The sequence below is a fragment of the Balaenoptera physalus genome (genome assembly GCF_965194825.1).
Source record: "Balaenoptera physalus genome assembly, chromosome: 17".
NCBI lineage: Eukaryota > Metazoa > Chordata > Mammalia > Artiodactyla > Balaenopteridae > Balaenoptera > Balaenoptera physalus.
Window position 1 is genome coordinate 2314627 of NC_138895.1, and position 17634 is coordinate 2332260.

The window sequence follows — 17634 nt, forward strand, 5'->3', positions numbered from 1 at the left end:
AATTAATAGTGATTATTTTTTCTAATGAATACTTAATTTACTCTTTGGGAAATCACTTATGATTACAACTCATTACCAAATAATTACATGCAATTTAGTGATTTGTGTCGTGCTGTTAATTCATACTGATGAAGGGGATCAACAACTCTAAACTTAAATTTCTAGCCTTCTGTATAAACAGTTTCTTTTGGTAATAAAAATTAGTATTAATCCACATACTCTTTTGCAATTGCCCCATGTGTCTTGAAAAATCACTGATGGGATAGAAATATTATTTTTGTGTCAATAAGGTATCAATATTGCGGTATGGGCTAGGCTGGATTTTACTTATTTTGGATTGTGGACGAATTGTCAGTAAAAGAAGGGACGTTTTGGAATTGGAGGCCAGATCTCTGTTGCTTGCACTGCAGATACAACCTACAAACTGCTTCATGTGTATCATTTTTCTTGGAGGAGATTCTCCCGTGAAAATTTCCATTATGCGAATATATATGTATATGCATAACTGAATCACTGCGCTGTACGCCTGAAACTAACAAGACATTGTAAATCAACTCTACTCCAATAAAATTTTTTTTTTAAATTTCCACTTTGCGTTGAGTGCAATGTGCTGTTCCCCTCTGCCGGGGAGTTCGCCTACCCAACAGCCACTTCCACCCTGAGGCCCTCTGCCTGCACCCATGTCTCGAGTGAGTGGTGATGGGAAAGGTGGGTTGAACGTCGGGGCTCAGGGCATCGCACACCTGTCAAGTCAAACATCTGCGTTAGCTCCCAGTGCCACCAACGGTACGCCATGCGGACCTCGGACAAACTTCGTATGATGTGTTAGCTTCAGTTTCTGCATTTGTAACAAGGGGACAACCACAGTATCGGGCTGCTGAGCCTAAGTGAAAACTGTGCAAGACTCTTAGCTCCATTCCTGGTGAATTCACGTGTCCACAGCTGAAGGCCGTTGTCACTACTACAACAGTCATTGCCTGAGTGTATTATCCACAGTGATTGCTACTTGCAGACTGTGATACACACGACATAATATCCTGTATGTTTTGCCTTATTGGGAAGAACACTTCTAAGTGAGGAAGTTCAGTTACAAATACACAGGAAAATGCAGATATAGATTATAAGGCCATCCAATTTACACTGGATATTTTGCAACAGCACTTTCAAGGTTAAATGGCAGTATTTGGCACTAAACCTGCATTCTTAGTAAGGGCTCAAAAGCACCCAATTTTTAATGTCTGCAATCTTTATCATCGAAGTGCCGTGTTCTAACATCATTTTATTAAATAATTTTAAAATGTCATGCTAGGGTCTTAAAGTTTGTAGTATTTAATTGTATTTGATTTACACTCATCAGAGTTTCTCAAAATGGGGCCTCAATATATTCTTAGCCATCTAAGAACGTTTGTTGCCTTCTTTTTGTTACTAGTCTCGGGTGTGTGTGTGCGCGTGTGCGCTGCACACGTGTGTGTGTGAGTGCGTGTGTGCTGCACACGTGTGTGCCCACCCTGGGTCATTTCGACAGCCACCCCCTCCCAGAGTGCCATCAGGCAGTAAGTGCGTGTGTCCTTCTGCTGAGGTTGGGTCACTGCTAAATGACACTTGACTCTGCGGTGGTCTGTTTTTGATGTTTTGTTCTCAAAATGGGAGCAGAGGACACTCGGGGCCCCAAGGGGGATCCTATAGTTCTCCATCGACTCTGGAAACTTGTTTGTGCTTCAGCAAGACGGCCTCACTGCCTCTGTCATCCTCCTGAGCTGTAGACACGGCTTCCAGGAAAGACCGTCAGTCTAACTGCCACCATGGGGTCTGTTTCCTGAGTCCTGAACAACGTATTAGGAGAAGGATTTAGTCTGGCCTTTCCATCCTCATGAGTCTGAACAATGGACTTCTTTAAACTTTTTAAAAATTTTCAAAAAGCCTATTGTGCATCTTAATAAAACATCACAGATGAACACTTAACTCATTTCAAACATTTCAAAAAATGCTACATAGGAGGCACATAATGTTTCGGAAGGAGTAAAAACAAAACAAATCAAACACGTGGGGATCACTGAATGAAATGTATTGGTAACAATTTTTATTGACTCTATCTTGGCATATATCATTTTTACAGACCTTAGAGATGACCATTAACACGGTCAGACTCGTGTCTGGGTACTAGACTGTCAGTCATGTGCTAATCTCTGTATCTTCTGTAAAGCTTTGCAACTTCAGTTTCATACACACCACGTAACGGAGAGTTTTAGGATGGGAAGATGTGAATGATGTTGATCAGCACAGAGACACAGGTTAACACCATAAATACAAAGAATAATACGAGACAGACAGTCAGATGGACAACAATAGTACAAAGACATCACTGACAATGGATAGCTAAGAGGGGCTTAGCTGGGACGTGCCAGGAACTAAAATGAGTTGTTAGCGGAATACAGTTCCAGTTGGAACAACAAGAATTGGAACTGTGAAAAGTCATTCAAAACCAGAGGCTGAAAAATGCAAAAAGATATCTTCATCAGTTATAATCACTTAATTTGAAAAGTCTCTCTTACAAATGAAAAGTCGATACGAGCATACTGAGATGGAAATAAACACTAAGTAACTGATGACGAAAGCGGGACGGGACGACACAGCGGGCTTGGTGGCCCCGACAGCGGCGCCGAGGCCCCGGTGTCACCGCGGGGCGGCCAGAAGAGGCCCCGGACCTTCGTCCATCATGAGCCCCCTGCCACGGCCTGGTCACGGTCACCGCCGGCCCCTCGCGGGCCCCGGGGCCCTGCCAGCCAGGCCGAGCTCGCGCCCACCGCGCGCATCTGCTTCTCCCTGGGCCGCGCTCTGCGCAGGAGGGGAGGGACCACGCTCTCCCGGCGCCCCCGAGGGATGCACACGGCCCGGGGGGAGAGGGCGGTCCCCGGTCTCAGGGACGGTGGCTTCTCTCTGCGCAGACGAGGCCCTGGGGAGGCAGCGAGGCCCCTCCCGCACCCTCCTGTTAGGGGCTGAACTGCGTCCCCAGAGGGTCTGTCGAAGCCCTAACGCCCAGGACCTCAGAACGAGACCTTGTGTGCAGAGAGGGACTTTACAGAGCCGGTCACGTTAGAACGCCGTCGTCGGGGCCCCGATCCGATAGCACGATGTCCTCATAAAGGGCAGGTGTGGACCCTGAGCCGCAGGGAGGGGCCGGGCAGGTCGGTGCACCTCTTACCGCCTTCCATCGTGGGACCCTCCCGTGCGCCCGCGCGGCCGCAGCCTGTCCTGTCCGGTCCCCTCTGTCCTCGGGGCTCCCCAGCGCCCCAAAGGAGCGTGGCCCAGACGCCGCTCTGCAAGCCACGCCCCCTCAAACAGGAACGTGAGGGGCTTCTAGCCCCTTGAGGTGACGGCCACCGTCACCACTTGAACCCACTAGCGGGCCAGGATTGAGGGCGCCTTCGTCCTCCTGATCGGTGGTCAGTTCAACACATGGTCTGGCTCTTGAGTCCTGGAAACAGTCCTTCTGGGGTCACTTACAGGCTCCCAAACTCACACTTGGGTCTCTACTCGCAGATTCGCAAAATGCTGATTTTACAAGTGAACTTCGGAAAGTATCTCAAGAACTGCAGTCAATGCAGTCACCTTAGGGAACTGTCCTCACCCGTCTGGATGCGGGGTTTTCCTCCAAGTCTTTCGTAGACTAGAGTGAAGCCCATTTCACGCTGCAGCCACGGGAGCTCTGAAGGAGCAGCTCTCCGAGGGGCTGGAGGAACGCTCCACGCCCTGCCTGGCTCACCCCCAGCGCCTAGCAGTCCAGCCACGTCCGCTGGGCAGGGCAGGCCTGGCCACACGGAGCAGGCAGCCTCTGCACGGATGTCGTGTGAGCATCGCCTCTGACCCCCTTCTCTGACATCTACCCCGGTCCCAATACTAAGCCCGGAATAACCTGCAGTGTTTTGTCTGTCAGTGACTTTGCTGGTGGAAGGATCATGTGACAGAGGGTACAGAGCCCCTGAAAGTGGATCGTTTGAACATGGGTCAAGTGTGACAGTAACACATTGCACACTGTCCCATCAGCACTCACTCAATTACTCAATTAAATCACTTCTCCGTGAAGCAGGGGATACGTCCTTTTAATCACCAAATTTACTGTTAGTAAAGTACCCTTCATAACGTCATTGCAGAAACATTTGGGGGGCAGCACTTGTAAGCACCTTAGATCCAGAACGTACTGAGTTGCCAGGTGGCCAGAATGACTGCGGTGTGGTTTGCTGGCCCAGATGTAGGCTCCGCTCCCCCGCTACACGCCCTCCAGGCCTCGTGTCCAGGTGGCCAGAGGAAGATGCCATCAGCCTCAGGAATTGAAGGGGGAAACAGAAAGTCCCAAAGGTCAGGCTCTGTGACCATGGTTTTCCATCTTGTAGATGACAGAGCAGGAATTTAAAACAAGCCTCACCTACTTCACAACTATGTTTTATTTGTGGTTACTTTATCAACTCATCGTGATGAAAAAGACACAGACTTTCAGAATTGAACTCAGAGCCAAATTTCTTACTTGTTACCAAAGTTTCTGAGACTTTGAAACAGGCAGTACCTACAACAGCGTCTGACCTATAGACGATGCTCTATTCATATTTGTTAAATGTTTTTATTTTACTTCTCTGAGTTTCAGTTTCTCTAACCTCAGAATCGACTAAAGATACCACTTCTTGGTTTATTAGCAGAATTCAGCGAGATAACAGCCAATAAAGATCTACATGTGCTGTGCTTTCAGTAAATGTTAGTTTACATTGCCTTTTCTCCCTCTTTCCTCTTTAGTATTTATTGCACTTAAACAAGAAACAACCAGAAGTATTTGATATCAGTCTGATTGGGTTAATATTGCATAACTTTTACATCACGAGGTAGCTTAGACATGAGAGTCTGCTTCCTGGTGTATTACATATTCCATCAAAGTAAATGAGCCTGAGAATCTATCTCCTTATACAAGATTACTGAGTTTTAAGTGGAAATTACAGAGCATAACTAACAATGTAGCATGCATAATCTATAATCCAAAGGAAACATCAATACAAATGGAATTTTCTAATGTAAAAGAGATGACTTGGGTTTTTTTCCTTTTTCTTTTCACTAAATAAGAAAATTCCCGAGACTATCAGCAGGTAAGCAGATAAGGTGACAGTATGAAATGATCTTGCATTGTAAATAAGATTAGTTAATATATTTTAATTTAATTGTTATCTTATATTGGAGTATAGTCTGACTCTGATTAAGGAAATATTTTCCTTCCAATGATCCCCGATCAGATTGTCTCTTCCAATCCTGTTTCACTTCCTTGTTTCAACATTGATTTACCCCATTTCTCAGGGACCTTCTATGGATGCCATGCAAGCTCATGGTGATTTCATTCGTGCTGTGTGCACATGGTGTGAAGAGTACTTGGGGAAACAGCCTTACTTTCCTTGGGAAATTAAAGAAAAACAACTACTACAAATCAGTATTGAAAACTATATTTAAAGGCATAGGTTTACACTGGAAAAGAACTCACAGAGAAGAAGAATATCCACTAAAATGGCAGATGAGTGAGTGTAGAGAATTACCTTTTAATAATGAGAGGGTTTTTATGACATCTTAAATAGGGATGGCTTGGTTCTTGAAAGATAAAAGTTGGTATGTATTCTTAAAATTTTCCATTTGCAGCTGCAATGGAATCTAGTACATATCCAAGGAAAATTCTGTAATTTATTAATTGGATTTAGTAAAATAATAAGTCCATTGATGGATTCAATAAGCTTGAAGAGGGAGGCTGCTTTCTTTCATGGGTGGGGATTTGGTGACAAAACAGAGGAAGTAATTACCTTTGTCAAGATGGGTTAAGGGGGATTCACAGGGAAAGACCCGCAGTCTGGCTCAACAGATGTGAGAACCTTTCCTTCAGGAATGGCTGGAAAGAAATGGTTTATTTCCTGAGGCTCTAATAATTCTGTCATATTTTAATTAAACTGGAAAGAAAAACCAGGTTGTCTCAAAGGCTGGCAACAAGGAGGGAGAACATATTAATTCTATATTGCTCTGGAACGAACAACCACAAACTTAGTGTCGTAAAACCACACCCATCCCAGGGGCTAAGAGTCCAGGCATGCTCTGCTGCGTGCTCTGCTCAGAGTCTCACAGGCTGCACCCAAGGTGTTGCTGGGCTGCATCCTCACCTGAAGGCTGGACTGGGGAAGAGCCCGCTGACTCCTTTTGTTGGCAGAGTTTGTTCCCCGGGGGCTGTGTGACTGAGGACCCTGGGTTTTGCTGGCTGTGAGCTGGAGGCCATCCATAGTTCCTAAAATCCACCTGCAGGTCCTTGTCAGGGGGATGCCTCCAACATGGCCAGTCACTGTACTGAGCCAGCAAGGAGAGCCTTTCACCTCAGGGAGGCCCTGTCCATCCTTCAAGGCCTTCACTTAATTGGGTCAGGCTTCCTGAGATGATCTCCCTCTTGGGTGACTTACCATCACCTGCCTTGGCACCTCAATTACATCTGCAAAATCTTTCGCCTTGGCCACATTCTACTAGCCAGAAGCAAGTCTCAGGTCCAATCCACATTCATGAAAGGGGATTATAAGGGCGTTAATACAGGAGCAGAGTCAGGTGGGCCTCCCCAGGGTCTGCTCACCAAAAGGGGAAAGAGAACACTGGAGATGAAACCAGGGCCCTGTTTGCAGGGCTTAAAAGAGCAAGTCTGCTGTGTGGGCACAGACCTGTCTCCCCAGCAGAGGCAGGTTAAGACCTTAGGTACTGAAAATATTTTGCCAATCCCATATGCAATTAAAAATAAAAATAATGCTACTTAAATTGAGAGTAAAGAAATAAAGTGTAAGGAAAACTACTTTTTCTTATGATAACTAACTTACCTTTTTAAAAAAAATTTCATTAACTAATTTTAAATGTTCTCTTTTTACTGTTTCTCGAGGCATGTACGTGTTTTGTCTGCTTCCTGGGTCACCCAGTTTTGCTCATTGAAAAAAATACGTATCGTTCACCCATTCCTAAGAGAGAAAGAGGTACGTTGGGTTGTGTGTGTGTTGGTGTGTGTGTGTGTGTGTGTGTGTGTGTGTGTGTGTACACTTTCTAATAACCGCTTACAGGTTCACCTATCACCCAGAGGAAAGAACAAATATGAGATAATCTATCATTTTCAAAAGTGGCTAAATCTTGGCAATTCACCACTTCTTTCCAAATAATTTCGTGAAAGACCTATACTTATACTGAAAGGAATTTAAAACATTTTAAAATGTTACAATTCTCTACTGTCAATTTTTACTAACTGGCTACTAAATAATGTTGCCTTAATAATTACCTATAAAGCTGCTTTCTATCCTATTATTCTTAGACAAAAATACAATGTTCTTTGTTCTATGTCTAATGTTCTTATTAGACAATATTCAAAATGAAGAAAGCAGTATCAATTATTTTAAAAATTATCTCAATGTATTACACGTATTACATAAGTCCCTAGTTTTGCCTTGTGAACTATCTGGTTCTAATCACATAAAACTCCTGTGCAGCATTTCAGAAGAAAAGGAAACACAAATTTTGAGTTCCGTTGCCTCAAATGTCAAGGTACCTTACTAAGAAATTCTGGACTGCAAAGGTCTATAGATCTGCCACATATTGTAGAGATTTTTCTACTTTTTTCTCTTATATTCCCTCAGTATGCAACCTCACACCTGTAACACAAGCATTACCAGACACGTTATATTCTAGACGTAATTGTTGTGAAGTGATTGTCGGACAACACAGCAGTTTTCCATTCATCTCTCTGCTGTATTGTATGTGATGTCAACCTGAACAGCCCCTGGTTAGCGCTCCTATAGCATCTGCTTACGTTTAGTTAATGGGAGTTAACCTCCAATCTGAGCTCACTGCTGTGTAGGCTGATGAACCAATTTGCAATCCTCCTAGTCATCTTGCTTGTGGCTCGGTTTATTTGTGTTGCCTGAGGGGTTGCCAGGCTTAAATTGCAGGTCCCTCTGCACAGACCAGACCACATAGAGCCTCCACTGGGGTGGGGGAGGCAAACTCCCCACGGGCCCCTCCCCTCACTGACCGATTTCATCCCGAGATTACAGATGCAACAGCAGGGGCCACTGTGACTCAGGCCACTGTCTCTGCTTTCATTTGTTTTAACTTTAATGTTATAGTGGAGTAGAGTTGATTTACAATGTTGTGTTAGTTTCAGGTGCACAGCAAAGTGAGTCAGTTATACATATACATATAGCCGTTCTTTTTCAGATTCTTTTCCCATATAGGTTATTACAGAGTATTTTAAATCATAATGAGTAAATACCAAAAAAAAAAGTCACAAAAACGGCATTTTAAAAATCTGGTACTAGAATAGATCCCCCTTAAATGATTTCACATCAGTGCTCCACTCAGACCCACCTAGAGATTTTGGAAAGCAAAGATCTTACTTTACCTCCCAAATGGAAATCCACAGCTACTGATATGGAACTGGCTGTACATTCAGTTCTTGACTGTATAACAATATCCATTAACCATGTGAATGAGCAGAACACCTACCAAATAACATGGCAATAGAGATTCAAGAAGAAACAGACCAAAGATTCAGGCAAAATACGATGTCAAGCCTCTCGAGGATGGTTTTGTGTTCTAAAGCCGGCAGTATACGATTCTATAGCTGCCTAAAATCATATTAAACAAAGAAATCATACTGTATTTATCACTGAAGAATGCAAATGAACTGCTGAAAAATAAACTCGTGCCTAACAACACATTACGAACCGTGTCCTAGCAATGAGAAGCAACCATTTTATTATTAATCTAGTTTTCTTTGCAAAGCAACATTATGCAGCTCAAGGTGAATAATATACAAAGTGAAGCGACTGCGCTAAATAAAATCAAAACAACTTTGACTATTTTCTACAAAAATGTCATCAATATATTTTCCCATCTTTTCTTATAATGGTTCCTGCAAGTAATACTAGGATCAAAACATTATAAAGCGTGAAGTTGTAACTCAGCTGAAAACCACTGAGCTGATATCCACAGGAAAGTGCTTGTCCCATCATCTGCTCTGACAGACACTGGGAAGTTTTTGGCAGACAAAGAACGCAGAACGATCATTTTCCAAAGTGTTCTATTTCCTTTAAGAACAATTGAAGCAAAATTTCTAAGATGTTTAGAAATTGTGTAGGTCCGGGTACCTTATGGCTGTGCTTCTTCTTCTACCTCTTTTTTTGCCAAATCATCCAAAATGGGTGACCCATCTCAAATCTAAAGGGAACTCAAATATGTCTGGCCACTTCATGTGGACAACCTCTCCTTTACACTTACTTTCAAAGGAGCTGAGGCCATCTGGGAAGAGAGCTCATCCTCGGGGGAGAAAGTTCGGGAAGCAGTGAGCCTGGCCCAGGAGGAGAGCCCGCGCCGGGGAGGGAGGTTGTGACAGCTGGTGTTCATTCACTGCCGTTTTCCTCCTCAGGATTCCATGCAGCCCCGTCCCGGGGATGGAACTCACTCAGCGACTGTAACTAAAAACAGAAAGATCAATTTCGTAAAAACTAAGGCGCTGAGATTCTAGGAGCACTGCTAAGGTACCTCTCCATCAAATGATCAGACTGTAACATAAAGGGGGCGGGGAGTTCTTACAGAGTCTCAACAGAACTCTCCAAAGCTTTGCCCTTGAGCTTTCTCACACTGTAGGGACAGAGGGGACAGGTGATGGTAGTAGGTAGAGATGGTCGTTCTCACACTACCCAGTGGGAAACATCTGGTCTTGGCAGGGCATCCACGGGAAATCATAAGAGATTTTTCATGAACTCTTAGGAAGTACCCCATTAAAAACTCTGGAAATACTTGAATACCACTTTATTCAGGGATATAGATGCAGAGAACTCATAGGATGTATAGTTTTATATTAATTTTGATTGTATTGCTGCAGTTCTATTAAACAGGCTGATGAAGCCTGGGAAGACACAGTTACACACTGGTATGACCTCTATCTCAGCTTTTATCACACCAGACCCTTTACCTCCACCTTATTTTTTTGCACCCTGGCTTTGTTTCTGCTTTAATAATATATATCTATTATAAATTTCTGAATTTCCTCTTAAATATGTGTCTGTAAATTTGTAAGAAAACTATTATAAGTTGGGCTTTTTTAAAAGCAAGAAGATTGCTTATGGGCTCAGGTAGCGGGATGGACACAGGAGGACGCATGGAGGAGGAATTATGACAGGAACTTGGGGGCCAGGGCCCAGGCGATGGTGGACGTCGGTCTCCCCAGATGTTTCTCCTCCCTGTGAAGCAACTTTCCCCCAGGGAGGGGACATGAGCCCAGCAGCCATGTTTCCAAGCTATCATCCAAGCAGACAAAGGACCACCTGTCCATCCCAACCCGAAATATCCAGGGAAGAAGGGCCCAGGCTGAAGTCACGTGTTCATACTGAGCACAGGAGAAGGTGCCCAGGTTATTTTCCATTTCTCATAAAAGTGAATGCTCAAGCAACCTGAAGTCCATCAGATGAATATACTTAGTATAAAGACTCGGATAAGAGAAGCACTTCTGGAGAAAATGAGGTTTTGATCAACACATGACATTTTTGTGTGTTTTACTTTGGTCTTAGAGTCAGAGCAACAAACAAAGTGAATTTGATTTTAGAAGACACTTACACATATAAAAACTTAACAAGTCTATTGATTTAAAACATTTATCCCATTCTTTCATCCAAGTCGATAAGTTATTTGTTAGTTTTTATAACTATGGAGACTACCACACTCTACTCATTAGAAAAACCTTCCTTGGCTGTGTCTTCCGCAAGGGCTGTGATCTCTCTGGTGTTACTGACATCGCCTTGCATCAAGTGCAATTTGCCATTGTTGGCAATCGCATTTAGTGATATGTCATCAGTACTTCTGATTCTGACCTAAAATAATAGCAAGGATGCAAACTTCTTAACAGTGGGGGAAGAATGAGACCAATATGATTGAGAAATGTTCCATAACAAAAAAAGTTTGTAGAACCCACATCCAGGATATTCTGAGTTTAATTTCTATGGCTTTTGTTCTGTACCAAGCTGGTTTCCTGTAACCTGTAAGTTATGTTACTTTCTTTTGGATGCTTAATACTAATTTAGCATGTTTCATGAGAATCTTTATTACCCAGCAATACTATTTTCTTTATATTACATGTGCACAGTATTACATTTGAGCAGAATGTATTTTCCTATTCTTACCTCTTTTAGTACAAACAAAGGAAACGGACACTTGACTTGAATCCTGGATGACAAACATTTTAGCATCTGAATATTATGGTCATTCAGTAGCTGAGTAGGTCAGACACATGCTCTGTAGTGACGTGAAACTCCAACGGCGCCCTTACATTGATCTCAAATTCAGAGCTCTCCTAGGTAAGATTAATTCTGATACACAGGGAGGCCAATGTTTGATCAAAACTCATAAAGCCGATCCTGGTTCGCTAGCAGTTTTATTTCGGGCTTGACTGCCAGCAGGCAGGGTCATTACCAGCCTTCTGCCAACTGCAGTGAAATCCTCTCCCATTCCCGTGGTGTTTGGGGAGGTTTCTTCATGTACCAAAGGCAGGAAACCTTTCTGCCAGCACCTAGCAACACCGCACACACCAACATTAACACCTGAACTTGAAAGGTGACAGCCCACAGCTAACATTGAGCTTTTACAGATGTTCAGTATCTTTTCAAGCTCCTCAGCTGATCAGATTTTCATGAATTATTCAGTTGGAAACACTAGGAGGGCTGTCAGTTCTGCTCTGACAAGGCCATATGTTTCACAAATCAAATTCTTACACCTTTCTCTGCTATTTAGTGATGACATTTGTCATGTAAGTGCCGGCACCAGAACCTTGCCTGCCCCTTTTACGTTTCACTTTCAAATTCTTTAAAAATATAATTATCGCTCTTCACAGTAGCTGATCCTTAAAAAGAGAGACAACATTCTAAACTAATCCTTCTCCCATCCTGGAGGGGTCATACTTAAGCTTTAATTATCAAGGCATTTTGACATCTTCTATGTGGAGAGCTAAGGAGATGCTCTCACCACCACCAACGAAACCTTGCCCATACTTTCAGGCAGCACTCAGGTGTATGACTATATGATCCATATCTACGATGAGAAAAGGGCGGGAGAAGATATTTGATTCCAGGTCACAACCCACTGAGTTAGTAGTAAAAGAACAAAATGAAACTTACTAAGGTCGAAATTGACAGGTTTGCTTGATAACATCAAAAAGCATCCATTTGAGTAATTTCACCCCAGAAGAAAATGCAGTTGGAATAAACACCAAGCTTTAGAAACTCCAATGTTCTGGCTGCCCTGGAGTCCTTAAGTGATTTCAGTGCGGTAGCCTCGCTATCAAAAAGGATCCTTTGTACCGTTTCCAAAATGCTTGGCCGTTCACCCAAATGACCAGTTAGAAGTGTGCCATAGATAACTGTGTGATAAAAGCTCCTAGCAAAAACATTTAGAACAGAAATGCAATGATAAAATAGATCTTCTACAGGTTTCTGCTTATTTTATGTCAAAGATATATTCCTTTTATAGAGGCACAGTGCCTCTATAAAAGGTGTCATTGGAATATTTAGACTATCCTTTTGCTTACGTGTAATTCTTATACCTACATGCATTATCTCTCCAAATTCTATAACTTAATATTACTTTACCATTCCATTTACGTTTGATATGAAACATCACTTAAATCCCTCCCTGCTTAAGCTAAAAAGAAAGAATTTGGTGGTCTGCCACTAATAATTTGGCCATTACAGTAACTGGTATTAGAAACAAGGATTTAATATCTGCTCTGATTGACTAAAGGCCAGTGAGAATTAGCATTAAATTATAGGATATCTGGCAGCTCTGGATACCAGCAGGGAAACAGATAACTAGAATGAAGTGTCAGCAAAGGCTTTGTCTAGACTGTGGGACTATTTCCCTAAGCTGTTAGGATGGGCAGATAAAATGCCAGGAATGTGGGATGGGACGGCCATTTTTACCTGCATTGTAGAACTTGTAATAAAAAATTACAGCGTCAAATTTTATTTTTTTGGCTTAAATTATGGTCATAAAATGAGCATGTTTTTATAACTGCCTCAGAATAATTTATAATCTCTGGTGCCTTGTGGATCCGGGCAAGGGGAGAAGAAAATCAGTCACAGAGTCGGTTCTGGATATTGCTGTATGCATAGCTGTCTTGCCTCTTTTGCTTCTCAAAATATAAAAACTTTCGTTAACATTTTTATCTCAATTGCCAGAGTCAGACAAGTAATCCAAACGAGAGCCACTTTGAGATGGCCGAGGGTTTGCTATCGGATCCATTTATGTGCATCTCATGACCTTCAGGGCAATTTCTGATCCAGGAGTCTGCTTAGTCTTCCGGCAAAATGATTCTCCCCACAAGGCTACCAGGAATCTTCTTTGCAAACCCAACTTAAAAACTATGAAAGGAATGACAATCTTTCATTTTTCTGTAGACTTGCTCCTTTGACTTATGTTTTAAAGCGGTGTATGGGGAGAAGAGATTTGGATCTTGCTCTGGTCTAGCTCGGGGTTAGTGGGTTTTAATCCAGCAGTCACTCTGAGGTTAGAGGTACAGAGCATCCCAAGCGCTGAATTGCTCTGCTCACACGGGAGCACTGCATCCTCTGGGGTCACTTCCTTCACCTGCAGCGGCTCCAGGAGCTGCCCCCTGAAAGAGGCACCCATCGCTAAACCAACACTCATCAGCTACGATTCAGAAGAGTTCTTCTCCAAATTAGGACCCAAACCTAGACCCATTTGCTGCGAAGGTGCTTTTCTTTGTACCCAGGTGAGCGGCATCTTCTCACCAGTGACACCCCATCACTCCAGGTCGCTCAACCCTAACACTAACCCCCGCCCTCACCAAGGATCACAACCTACCTTTTCCAGCGAGAGTGGGTACCACCACCCACACTTGGCAGGCTGATTTCGCTGGGAGGAAGCTGCAATTTCAACTTACTGAAAGTCATATCATTGCCATATTTCATGCAACAATAACTCCTCTAAATTGGAGTCATTACATGAGAGAATGAACCTCAATTCCACATACAGTAAACCCGAAAGTTTACCCGAATGCTAGCAGTAAGTATACACCAACATCTTATCAATATCTTCATTTGCATCTTGACACAATTCTTCTTTAGATCAATACTCAACCAACTACATCATTTCAACAGTGTAACAGGACATTTATGCATTGGCTAGGGGAAAATCACTTCTTTATTTATAGTCTTCTTCATTCTACTGTTGGCTGTAAAGCTTTCTTCAGAAAACTTAGATTTTGACTAGTCTTGACTCACTGATGCAGTCCTCATTTTCAGTTCCCTAAATAATTCCATTCTTTTCTTACATAACAGAATGAGGAAAGAAAGTGCTAACTCGTGTTGCACTAAGGTGCCGTAATATTCTCGGATTATATTGTAAAAATCTTCTGTTACGCTTTGAGTCCTTAAAGTATTGGCTTTGAAAGTCTGTCAGGCAAAGTGTTTATAGGTTTGTTCCTAAGACACCCTCAATACCATGTTAAACCATAAAAATCAAATTGAACTTGAGCTGGACTTGATTTAATTAGTTTTGTCTATTGGAAATTACAGTCAGGATTTTGAAGGAGCTTCTTAATTCCTCTAGGCTTTATTACTTGGCCTATTCTCAGCATGGTTTTTTCTTTCCTGTATCAAGTTATTAAAAAGCCCAGTGTAGCTGGTAAGGATCATGCTGTTTCTCAGGAGAGGTAATGACTCTCAGAAAGAAGGGATGTTATTTAATTTTTATCTTTGGCACACAATGGAAAAGAGCAAAGATAGTGTTTTGTTCCTGAGAGAATCTTTCTATTGCATATTTCATCGTTATCTTTTCTGGGCACTACGAAATAATGATTTTAGAGCTCTATTTGGCAAGAGACAGATGTTAAGCACCCTTTAACTACCATTGTGTATTCTGCTCGATTAGTAGAAAGAAAAAAAGGTGACCACACACCTGACGATATCAGTTCTACTCCACTGAAATATTCACTTTTAATAGCTCCCTGTATACCCTTCCAGAAATTTTCTACAACTATAAAAATATAAGTGATTTTAACTAATGCAAATTTACCCATGTTTGCATGGTAATTTGTGCAAAGTTATCTAAATAACCTTCTGAAAATTGTTGCTCTACGTCAGACAAAACATCAGTCACTGGTAGGTTATAGATCTAAATGTAAAGGGTACAACAAAAAAAGCTTCTCAAATAAAACATGGGTAATATATTAGGATTCTCCAGAGAAACAGAACCTACAGGAAGTATATATATGGAGAGAGAAAGAGCTATCTCATGAGAAATTGGCTCCTGTGAGTATAAAAGCATGTCCAAGTCTGTGTAACTGATGTCTCAGTTTGAGACTGAAGGCTGTTTGGCTACTGTAGAGCCAGGTAGAGCTGATGTCCCAGAGTGAAGACTGCAGGCAGGAAAATTCACTCTTACTTGGGGGAGGCCTGCACTTTTGGTCTATTCAGACCTTCCACTGATTGGATGAGGCCCACCCACATTAGGGAGAGTAATCTGCTTTGCTCAGTTTACAGATTTAAATATTAGTCTCACCCAAAAACAACTTCACAGAAACACCCAGGCTAGTGTTTGATCTGGGCACCCATGACCTAGTCATGTTGACATATAAAATTAGCAATCGCAAGTAATATTTATAAAAATGTAGCTTGAAGAACTATTTCTTAACAGAAATTGGAGAGATTTTAACCACAAAGGAAAGATTGTTAACATATCACATTAAAATTAAAGTTAATAAATCCTGTTATTCAATAGACAACATTAAGAGAATGCTATTACACAATGGAATACGGTGCAGCCATCAAAATCAATTATTTACTGTGACAAGAAAGTTGAATGAAAGAAGTTAAATGCAAAAAGAGAGAATGTTCTTATATTTCCATTTATCTGAGCTACAACAACTAACAAATGCCATGTTTAGATTTAGAAATGAAGGATAGCAGTGACGTTTAGGGAGAATGGGGCTGGAGACATGAGAGTTGCTTAAATGCTTACATTCACTTTGTGATAATCCGCTAACATACAACTTTATATCTGTGCAGTATTCTTTATGTATGATATACATGGATAAAGAATAAGCTAGATCCTAATTTTCTTATATTTTCAAGCAGCAATTAAATTGGCCCTCTAAACTAAAAGAACAAAAAATAAAAATCTCTGTATCTTCTAGAGTTATTAAAGTAATGGTCAGGGGAACTGAAGAGAAAGAGAAATACACAAATACAGGAGGAGAACAAAATCTATATGGCAGAAGAGCACTGTAAACTCAACTGCAACATAAAGCTAGAGAACATAATTAGGATTAACATATCCATTATATTTAACAATGCTAAACCTCATATTAGGAAAATATCTGTCAGGTTTGTTTTTAAAAACTTACAATACATAAGATAAAAATAAGAAAAATTTAAAGTAAAAGAATAAGCAGTTATGTTAGATAAATGCAAACAAAGAGATGGTAGAGTAGTGAAGATTAAAATTAGACAAGCATAGAATAAGAGCCTAGAAATAAACCCACGAGTCAACACATGAGGGAGGGCAATCTTCCCTACTCAGTCTATGAGTTTAAATGTCAATCTCATCCAAAACACCCTCCCAGAAGCACCCAGAAATATGTGTGGCCAAATATCTCGGCAACCCACGGCCCAAGAGCTGACATAAAATTAACCATCCCCATTATTAAAAATAATGTGGAGATTTACTCTTTTTCATGACATGTAATGATTTAATTGGCATAATAAGTTTTCTGTTTCTTGTAGATCTGAATGAATTTCATGAGGGACCAAACAGATATAATATAATAAGGAGTGGGTTTAGCTCTAAATTCAAACTGAAACATTTGTATTGTGTTGTACAAGCCACAGAGAGTATTCGGCCTGAAGAGGACTCATCATGTGGGTGGAGCCTGGAGAATCAAGTCAGTTACTATTATTTCCTTTCAATTCCTGTTATGTGTTTAGATGCCAGGTTATGTGATACATTCAAATTCATAGCAATATTATCTTTATTACACAAATTTATCATTTACTAGAATAAAATCTTTGTCTAGTTTTTGCTATATGAATATGAAATTGTCCTCATTTTTTCATAGACTTTATTTTTAGAGCAGTTTTCATTTGCATTTCTCTGACAGTTAGTGGCATTGAACATCTTTTCATGTACTCGTTGGCCATTCACGTATCTTCTTTGAAGAAATGTCTATTCAAGTCATCTGCCCATTTTTGAATAAAAGTAAAGAAAAAAGCTAACAGAAAATTATTGTGACCTAGAGCTTGGTGAAGAATTCTTAGACTTGACACCAAAATAAAAAATTAGTTAAACTGGACCTCAATGAAATTAAATTTTTACCCTGTTAAGATAATGAAAAAACCTATAGACTGGAAGAAAGTATTTGCAAACCACATTTCTGACAGAGGACTCATATCTAGACTATATAAAGAAATCTCAAAACAACAGTAGAAAAAAACAACAGCAAATAAATTAGAAAATGGTTAAAAGGCATGAACAGACATTTCCCTGAAGAGGATTTACAGGTAACATCTAAGTACATGAAAATTTGGTCAG

At 41.3% G+C, this 17634-nt stretch overlaps 1 protein-coding gene across 11 annotated transcripts in view; it reads right to left on the reverse strand.

Moving 5' to 3' along the window:
- Positions 1 to 17634, reverse strand: part of LOC309646588 (uncharacterized protein) — a 341945-nt gene that overhangs the window by 63716 nt on the left and 260595 nt on the right. For 7 of the 11 annotated variants that reach the window (XR_014255436.1, XR_014255437.1, XR_014255438.1 and 4 more), the window contains one exon: positions 9313 to 9509. The exons of 1 other annotated variant lie outside the window; for it this stretch is intronic. Coding sequence is in view for 1 of the 10 variants with exons in the window: in XM_082433109.1 (XP_082289235.1) it covers positions 12237 to 12462 (226 nt within the window). In the remaining 9 variants the exon portion in view is untranslated. Of the gene's footprint in view, positions 1 to 9312; positions 9510 to 10072; positions 12463 to 17634 lie in introns of those variants that run through there. 3 more of the 11 variants (XR_014255443.1, XR_014255444.1, XM_082433109.1) reach the window with 1 other exon arrangement.